Source organism: Octopus bimaculoides, chromosome 1 (assembly GCF_001194135.2).
Source record: "Octopus bimaculoides isolate UCB-OBI-ISO-001 chromosome 1, ASM119413v2, whole genome shotgun sequence".
Lineage (NCBI taxonomy): Eukaryota > Metazoa > Mollusca > Cephalopoda > Octopoda > Octopodidae > Octopus > Octopus bimaculoides.
In genome coordinates this window covers 178,619,972-178,630,754 of record NC_068981.1, presented here as the reverse complement: position 1 = coordinate 178,630,754, position 10,783 = coordinate 178,619,972, and the positions used below count along the sequence as shown (strand labels likewise).

Genomic DNA, 10,783 nt, shown 5'->3' with positions numbered 1-10,783 from the left:
AGGAATATATTATTTTGCTTAAAAGAGTTCCAACACTGTCTGTTTTTTATGTTTTATTTATATTCCTGCAGAACTAATGTGGGGTATAGAATATGGAATATACAATATATAATATGATATACAATATACAATATAAAATAAAATAACATAAAAATGGATGGCACCATGAAAGAAAGTATTGAATGTAGATGAAATATTGAGTGTTCAATATAAAGGATCAAATATATAAATATATAAATATAAATATATATATATAAAGGCGACTCGAGTTTCAGGGCTATTTCCCTTCGTCATGGCCGGTATGACAGACTTTAACAGACTATATATATATATATATATATATATATACAGTTGGAATTTACAAAAAAAAGCAAATCAAAAGACGAAGACGGGTGTGTGTATATGTGCGTGTGTGTGTGTGTGTGTGTGTGTGTGTGTACACACACGCACATATGTATAGTTAGATATGGTGTAATTACTTGATTATTTGATAATGTTATCTAAATAAATATGAAAAGTATGTCTGTATCACTGTATTTCTCTGTTCGCCTGCTCTTTTACTTCCTATTATTCTTTTATTCTTTCCATCATTCATACGTCTTTCTTTTCTTTCCTGCAGGTGCATTCTCTATGCTTATTAAATATTGTTCTAGAACAAATTTTCCTTAAAGTTTCTCAGCATTTCCTATTTTTTCACTGGTCAAATTATATCGAAACTCATAAATTGATTTAAAACGATAACGAATCCCCTTCACTCATTTCCTGTCAATAATTGAGCTCCTGCGATCGACTCACTTCAGTACTTAATGACGCCGTAATCAAGCACATCTGTCGGTTACATGTATTAGTAAGTACAGTGGCTGTAGTCAGGCAACAAATACACCTGATAACACAGAGGTTATATGTTATATGTTCTGAGACGAATATAGCAATGGTGTTTCTTTAAACATGCGTTTTCGATCTCCATTCGCGGCAGTTAGTCATTAATAATATTACTACTCTGTGCTCCCACATACGCTACTTGATAAGTTATCTTCAACTTAATTGTTTTAATCTTATGTGAAACGGAAGTTATTTACCTGCTTGCCTGTGTGCATGCATATGAACGTGTTGATGTGTGTATATGTCGGTTTAAGTAAACATGTAACAGCAGGAGTTTGTTAACTTACTTCTTCCAATTGAGATGCAAGTAATTACCACTATTAAAGACCATATGTTTATTCATAATGTTAATATAATAACTATACAACCACATATATCTATTCATCTGAGAGTTTGTTATATATTTTATCTAATGTAGTGCATATGTGTGAAAATTTTTGTACGGCAACGCGCAGAATTTTTCATCAAAACTGTGCGGTAATGGATTGTCAGTAAATATATTTCTTCATAAGAGTGGTGCAAAGTTGGCAGAAGAAATAACACTCAGTTGTTGAGAAATAGAAAAGAGAAGTGTGGCGTTAACAGAAGCTGAACTAATCGTAAAAATGTTAAATTTTGAGATTATCTCCCATACTTTCTTTAGCAAAAATTAATAGTTAAGTTAATTGGTTTTCTTTTTCTTCTCATTACTCTTACTTTTGGTCATAGTTCCTCCCGTACAGTTGGCCTGTACATTGAGCAACAAGACGTTTCCAGTAAACCCGGGTTTTTTAGCATCATTACCTGTATCATCCCAGGTGACGCTAAATCGCTTCACCTCTTCTTTGAAGGCGGCGTGCCATCTCTTCTTGTATCCCCCTCACTTCTTTCGTCCCTCTGGTGGTTCCCATTGTGTATCTGTCTTGGAAATTCGTTCTTCTCACTACGGATGTAATTTTAGCCGAACTATTTTGATCAACCGTATTAAAGATGTTGGCACTGATATAAAATCATCGTAGAAATATTGAGTATCACACATTAAAATATTCGATATATAAATCCTTAGAATTGAACTGAGGTGACAGTCATCGAGTGGGAGTAATGTTAATCTCATATAGAAGTTATATGAATGGCTACATATATTTAAGACCTGTTTCAGTCAACAATCCGAATCACATTCCTAATACTTATCAAAAAGACTATATGCTTAACGAATAATATACCATCACGAAACATAGTAAAAATTAAAAAAGACGGGTTGTTTTTCAGTTGCTCTTAAAAATGAGTACGCCTACACAATAGATTCAGTCTAATTGTTTTGTAAAGTATTACAATTTTTGTATAATAAAATTTGTCGCGTCTTACATTATAATAAATATATCTTACATTATGATAAATATATGTAAATTTAATAAATTAGATATACGCAAAGCTCATACTATATACATATACAAAAATAAATGGCATTAGTTTAACTTTTTATTCATTATTTCCATTTCTTAACTCTCTTAACACATTTCTAAAAGGAATCCAAAACAAAAGAATCACCGGTAATCAAAGTGAGTCCGGTGATGGTAATATATGTGTTTATGTTAGTAAATACGTATACTGGTCGACGAATATGAAGGTGACGTTGACGAGATTGAGGTTGATAACGAATTTGATGAAGAAACTCTGTATTCAAAATAATTTAGATCATATAACAACTAATTATTAATATCCACTTGAATGGAAAACTAAAATTGCTTTATATTGAAATTTTATATATTAATTTAAACATCGTATATTAACCTCCTTACGTACTTCCTACCGATTATTGGACGCGTACGGCTGGTACATTCCAGTACTTGGTAATTTGAGTAATATATCTACCAGGGCAAACTTGAATTTAATGAATTTGATAAAATCGTGAACATATGAGAATGAAAACATTTTGTTAACTGGGTTTGTTACGTACATTTCTGCACATTAAAATGTTATAAGAGTAACATTACACTATGAGGTATATATGAAACCAATTTGCATAATTTGTTATAGGAAGAAAGCAAACATCGATTGTGTGCGTGTTATGAGGTTGTAGAAACAAATAAAAAAAAAAGTAAAATATATAAGCAGTGAATATTTTTATCAGATTTATAAAGTATAATAATAACTGGCACTCCGTCGGTTACGACGATGAGTGTTCCAATTGATCCGATCAATGGAACAGCTTGCTCGTGAAACTGACGTGTAAGTGGCTGAGCACGCCACAAACACGCGTACTCTTAACGTAGTTCTCGGAGAGATTCAGCGTGACACAGGATATATGACTAGGAGCAACATGAAATAAAGTGCCTTACCGCGCCGACGCTAATTGAACTCATGACCTAACGATCGTGAGTCGAATACCCCTGACCATTAAATCACGCACCTTCACACAAAGTACAAAGATAAACTAAATGAAAATACGCATAAATGTACGGGTATATAAATCAAACCTAATTATATATTGCGAAAAACGGATGGTATTTGAATACTATTTTGAATACTATTTTGTGTATTACGAACAACATTCTTTATAACTGATATGTACATTTGACATATTATTACACATATGTATGTAAGCATGTTTGTATGTTCAATATTGTATGTTCATACATAAATACATACCCACACACGCGTACATGTTTTCCCGGGCGTCGAACTAATACACCTTCTTTGCTGTTCCCTCAACTGTTTTTGTTTGTTTTTTTTTTTGTTTTATTTGGTTTTAATACACCATTGAACCATATGTGTGTGTGTGTGTGTGTGTGTATGTATATATATACATATATATATATACATATATATATATATATATGTGTGTGTGTGTGTGTGTGTGTGTGTGTGTGTGTGTGTGTGTGTGTGTGTGTGTGTGTGTGTATTATAGTATTTTGGGAAGGTCATTACGCCAATAATGATAATATTAGTAGTCAATTGGTTAGTTATTTAATCAACCAATTAATCGACCGCTTGCTTAATCAGTCGGTTAAACAATCAATCAGTTGTTTGTCAAAATCCTTTTGTTGCTATTCATGACCTCATCAACTCACTGATTAAAAAGGCGATCGATTAGCTGGTTGATTAAATAACTAACCAATTAACAAATAATAAAGAACGAAACTTAACCAGGGTGTTTGCTTTTTACTGAAGTAATAATCCTCTCGAGATTCAACAAAATTTGTTTCAACACACGAGTTCACATTTAAAGTCTTCCAAACTAAATCCAAAACGAAAAGTGTGTGTGTGTGCGGTGTTACGTATGTATATGTATGTATATATGTCTGTATATATAGTTAAAACAATAGAAAATAGAATAACTGAGGCTACATTCCATCTGAAAACGGGACTGATCTTTCATACATATAACTACAGCTGCAAGAGGATATCTGATTGAATGTGAAAAGTGCATAGAAGCAGAAGAGAATGGTGTTGTTTGGTATGTAAAGAACGATTTGGAATAGCTTATTGAAAGAGTAAACGCATCCCAGATCACAGATGTTGAAGAAAAGATTAAAACTGGCGGAAAGAAAGGTTGACTGACGAACAAAAGAATGTATTGGTCAAGTTAAAAGCGATTTGGGGATGGAGTAGGCCAGAAAACAAAAATCAACGGTGTGGCTAACGAAACTTTCCATGAAGCTTGAAACTGAAGCTTTGATCTTTACAGCATAGATTTTCGAATAAACTATATCAATTTCCAACACAATAATTCTTGCTCATGAATGACTTAAAACCATCAACTAGAAATGATAATAATCAGCAGTAAAGCTTAAAGAAACCATTATAAGGATCCAGCACATATAAAGTATTAGACTAAGTAACTTATAATGATAAGGCCAAATTTTCTAATCTAAGATTATCTGTAAAATACTTAGAGAAGTCAAATTTTCAGGTTAGATAATCTGTTTTGATACTTTAATACAGTGGCTCGGAACCTTTTCTAGATCACAGCCCACTTTCACCGAATGATGTTTTATAAAGGATACCACTCTCCGTGTTTTGACGAAATAAAATCAAATTATTTAATCAAACAACTGATTTTGCACATTGGTTTGTTATCTATATTTTCTGGTACTATCTCATAATTTGCGTAAACTAGTGTCTTCCATGTTGAAATTTTATGAAAATTACTAAAGGCGAGGAGTTATGTGATGAATTACATTCGTCCTTGGGGCATCATCAGTCATATTCTGATAACACAATACCCTGATAACACAATACCCTGCTCATATGTTATTCCCAGCAAAGATTTGTATAATGTATTTAAAAAGTTTAAGTACTCTAACTGGTTTAAATTTTTTTTTTATTCACGACTCTTCTGAACACCTAATGTCCCCGTAATGCCGCCTTTATATTTGTCGCTATAGATTAAGATAATTTGCAAAGATATCTGCCTCGAGTATATGAAATTTTTTGATGCAAGTCTCAATATTTGATTTCATTCTGAGATAATTTTCGAACGCATGTCTCTCCAAAACACACAATTCCTCGTCCATTTCCTATATTATTAGATTGATAAATTATCAAAGCGTGTTGTAGTTTGCAGGAAGAATTTGCGGAATATATGAAAACGGCGAATTAGCGCCTTGTGTTAATGCAATGAGGGGAAAGATTAGGCATGAATATTATATTATATATATAATGCAATATAATTATACTATATAATATTGTATTATATACATGTAGGTATGTATGTATGTATGTATAAGTAAAGAGTGGAATAACATTATTCCATGGTTTACAATTGTTTCAACAACATGAAGTGAACAATTATACATGGATGATAAAGAAGATTTAATCATGCATGTTATGCAATGTATATCACACAATAGCATTGGCAATTGTTTTTGTGGGGGAACCATTTGCATACATACAGACTTACATACATACATGCACATACACACATACACATACATTGATACATACATACATACATACATACATACATACATACATACATACATACATACATACATACATACATGTGTGGTGGGGTGGTTGAAATATCCTTTTTACAAATGTGATTGCTGTAATCTTGTCACAGCAACGAAGCTAGAAATCCTCTTGTTCCCTTTACATTTTGATAGGGATTATTTCTGAAAGAATTATAAGATTGTTAAACATTTTAGCGTTGAAGTCCAATCTTTATATTAGTTCTTCTTTACAACAGAACTCCTCCCAACTGCGTTGCCATGGCTCTCTAAATTACTGTCTTTAGATAAACGACCTGTTTCGAATAACGCATGCAAACTTATGATATTCTTAATATTGTTTTATTTTGTTTGTTTTTTCACTCCTTTTAGCTATATCTTTTTAACATATTACATTTTTAATTATTTCTCTACTACACAGGACTGCCCGCCGAGAAGAAGGAGTGGTATAGAGCAGCCCGTACAGAGATTGAATACAAAAAACTGAGTGATGATACCTGGGAAATCAATGTTGGTATTGTAGGAGTACCCAAGGGAAGAACATTCAAGTTCAAATTCGGTCAGACTTATGAATCAGCTTCCATTGACGGATCTCCGATGCAGGTAAATTACAAAGCTTAATTATAACATTGGTAATTCTATCGATTATTATTATTGAGTGACAGAGCAGAGCATGCCATCAAAGTAACACTGGGATACAAATATACAAAGCCCAGTACATCCATTATGACTACCCGTCTGTTAAGGGTACACCAGGCACATGTATCACAACCATATGTGCGCAAGATAAACAGCTCATGACCTTGCAGGTGAGGCCCAGTTAGATTTTTTTCTTCAGGTCAAGTAGCCTATCCCACTCAAAAAGTCCCTGGATAACGGTTTTTAAGGAGTTTAACAGAACGCTCATGTTCCCAAAAGTGAATTATTGAATTATTCAAACCCCAAAGAATTCCTTTCAACACATGGTTATGATGCTCCCCCACTACTTCTGCTCATGATCAGAGACGCACATATCGTCGGCCACCAAGGGACATGCTCAACTGATTAAGGTCAAACAACTGACAAGCAAATCTGTGGTATTGAGCAGAATATTTGCTGTAGCCCATCTTTTATACCAAGACAAAACATGTACATAACACTTTCAAAGCCAGTGCCTGGTATTGTATCAGGGCATTTATTATTATTATTATTATTATTATTATTATTATTATTATTATTATTATTATTATTATTATTATATTTTACTTGTCGGAGCTCTCGATCTTGCTTGCTCCGGTTAATTCTGTGAGAGCGGACGGCAACATGTCAAAGGTTTCACAAGGTCTCTCGGGTTCTCTTTCCACGAATTATCAGACTTGGTACCTAGATTTTAAATATTGTGGATGATACTCAACAACCAAGTACCAATCTCAAATTCCTCACTGTCCCTAATAGATCAGTTTTTTTTTAGCGTGCTCTATCCTTATGCCAAACCCAATTTCTCCAACATATTTCTCGAACTTCGTTGTTAAAGCTCCGAGTGCCCCTACAACTACTGGGATGACCACGGAAAACCCTCAAATATGAATTAGAAGCAGCTCGAGGGGTATAAACAATATCGAATACACATTCACAAGGTATGTGTTTTGCTGTCTATGACTATATGCAAAATGGTGTAAGAACTATCTGCTGGTATATCCCAACCACGTGATTTTAGGTAGGGTTCACGCCCATTACGCACACCTTGGAAAATGGTCTTTTATTGTTGGCCTGGGTCGACCAATGCCTTGTCAGTGAATTTTATTGCTGAAAACTGTGTCCTGTGTATGTATGTGAGAGCTCGCATGTCTTTGTGTTTGTCTCTATACCGCTTGTCATCCTCCTAACATAACGGTCCGGCAAAAGGGACTGATATAAGTACAGGAGCCGATTTGTCCGACTAAACTCTTCAATAGGTGCTCCAGTATGGCCACACTCCAGTGACTGAAACAAGTAAAAGAGCTGTTATAAAAGTGTGTAATATGTCGCTGTATAGGTGTCTACGAGTGCAGTCATACTTTTAGATATTCGAGATTTGGACATGTTCCAAATTCCATCGTAGAGTGTTATAACTGAAGTCTTGAATCTTTAGTCAGAAACCAAATGAATTAAATTCATTCGGATGTTTTTATCGTGCTTTCATGATTTCATTGTTTATGCAGCTGCTTCTAAAACAGAGCAGAATACCTGCCTAGAAAGCCCTACACAGATGCTTTCTTTCTTATGAATGAATGCATTCGTTTGTATCCGTGTATGTCAGTTAAACGCCGGTAAATACTCGTTCATACAAACGCACAGAAGGTAATAGTTCGCAGAAGTTCTAAATAGTTGCCAGCTTGCCTTTCTTTCTTCTAAAACAGGAAGAATACCAAAGTTCGAAACGTTTCATTTTTTTACCTTTTTCGCTTTCTATAATTCTGCATTCGATTCACAGAAAAGTACTGTTGTATTCTTCTTGTTCTTTTTCTTTATTGGCGAAGCTGGATGTGTTTTGAAACCTCCGTGAGTTTGTGTCTTACCTCTCTTTAGTTTTTGTTGATTTTTCTTGTTCTAATTTATCTCACAATCGACCAGAACCAATAACGACTGATCAACCATTCTTATAATTTCCACCATTACTATTAACAGCAGCACAAATAAAAAAAATAAAAATAACAATTAACAAATCCAAAGTTACCGGTTACGCAAACGCTGTGCGACAGGACGAATGTCACAGGAATTAAAATACGTTAAAAACCTCCTGACAAGGTGTAGCCGAAAGTAGGATTTCGTACTCTAGAGTTTGTCCGACAAGAAGCCAGCCTGAAATCTGTAACTTATAAAACGGTTGGAATAAAAAGCCAGAAAATGGAATCGGCGAACACAAATAGAAAAAAGCTTCTGGCCAATCTGGAGAACTAAAACGTTTGGGAGGAAAATGCTTGTTGTTGTTGTTGTTAAAGCAGAGAACTGACAAAATCGTTAGCACGCCGAGTGAAATGCTTTAGCGGCAATTCGTGTCTTTACGCTCTGGACTGGACTTTGCCTTTCATTCTTTCGGGGTCGATAAAGTAAATACCAGTTGAGCACTGGGGTCAATGTAATCGACTAGTCCCCTCCCACCAAATTTCAGGACTTGTGCATTTAGTAGAAAAGATTATTATTATCATCATTGTTGTTGTTGAGTGAGAGAGCAGTGCATGCCATCAAAGTGACACAGGTAAAATATACGAAGCCCATTATACCCATCATGACTACCCGTCTGATAAGGGTACGCCAGGCACATGCATCACAATCATATGTGCGCGACATGGTAATCTCATATCAAGATAAACAGCGCATGACCTTACAGGTGGGGCCCAGTTAGAATTTTCTTCAGGTCGAGAAGCCCATCCCACTCAATAGGTCCCTGAATAAGGGTTGTTTAATGATGTCTTACGAAACACCCATGTTTCCAGAGGTGAATTATTTAGACCCCAAAGAATTCCTCTCAACACATGATTATTACACTACCCCACTACTTCTGCTCGTAATCAGAGATGCACATATCGTCAGCCACCAAAGAACATGCTCAACTGATTAAGGTCAAACAACTGACAAGCAAATCTGTGGTATTGAGCAGAATATTTGCTGTAGTCCATCTTTTATACCAAGGCAAAACAATATACATGATATCACTTCCAATCAACCATGAGAGCCACTACCTGGTACTGCATCAGGGCATTTATTATTATTATTATTATCATTATTATTATTATTATTATCATTATTATTATTATTTTATGTTTGACTTTTGTTTTGCATTTGTACAAGTTGGATCCAAGTCTCACCCAGAGACCTCAAGAGACAACAAGTTAGAAGTTCATGTAGGTGTTATGCCTAGAGTACCATATATTTGGATTTGTACAGTTTTGTTCAAGTGAATGTTTAAGAAACCATAAGAAAGTTATGTGTTTGCTTTAAAATTTGAGATCACATAGACAGTATTTTACGTAGGATATGGGCAGTTCCCATGAGCACTATCTTTTGAACTTCAGCCATTTTGGGGTTTCCTGGAATCTGATCTAGGTAGTAATCAGCCCGTTTCGCTGTCATTCCCAGGGCACCTATGACAATAGGTAATGTTTTCGTCTTCAGATTCCACATTTTGCTAATTTCTATTTCAAGATCTTTATATTTGCTCAGTTTTTGGTAGGTCTTGACAGATACGTTCATTATTATTATTATTATTATTATTATTATTATTATTATTATTATTATTATTATTATTATTATTCTTTGTCATCAATTTCATCGTCAGCAACATTATTGCTGTCGTCTTATTTTTCCTCCTATTCCTTAAGACGAGGTTTCATCCTATAGTTCCCGTGCTAATGAGGCAGAGATGAAACGAAGGAAACATGTATACTTACATGTGCGTTTACGCATACGTGTGTGTGTCTGTGTGTGTGTGCACGTGTGTCTCCGTGTGCACTCATATGCGTTGTAGCTTCTCAAGGAGATAGTAATTATTATTTCATTCTCTAATTTGTGTACACTTAAGTTTACTGTTTAGATTTTTCCTTTCCGTCAGCAAAATTTAATTGACTATTGAAATTTTATATGCATTTCCTTAATGATCAGCAAATTAGACATTAACTGTGCATCAATAATAATCCAAAATTATGTTTCTAAAGTACGTAACAGATCAAGTACGTAACAGATCAAGTACGTAGTCGTATAGGTAATAAGTTCAAATTTCCTCAATATAAAATCTTCCTCTGTGTGATTACATAAGCCTCATAGACTGAATCTTTAACATCGATCCTTTAGAGTGTCCCTTAATATTTGTTTCCTTCTTTGTAACATCATTTCTAACCAGTTATAATTTTAACGATTAAATACTTATGTCAGATGTATTATGTCTACAGAAAAAGCTAGTAAACTATTCTTGTGCAAAGCTTCATTCAAATCAAAGCATGTTTAAGTGCAAA

At 34.4% G+C, this 10,783-nt stretch overlaps 1 protein-coding gene across 1 annotated transcript in view; it reads left to right on the top strand.

The window, feature by feature from the left end:
- Window positions 1-10,783, top strand: part of LOC106868396 (fatty acid-binding protein homolog 9) — a 156,102-nt gene that overhangs the window by 69,789 nt on the left and 75,530 nt on the right. Inside the window, exon 2 of the mRNA XM_014913623.2 lies at window positions 6,235-6,416. Within this exon, the coding sequence (XP_014769109.1) occupies window positions 6,235-6,416 (182 nt within the window). The remainder of the gene's footprint in view (window positions 1-6,234; window positions 6,417-10,783) is intronic.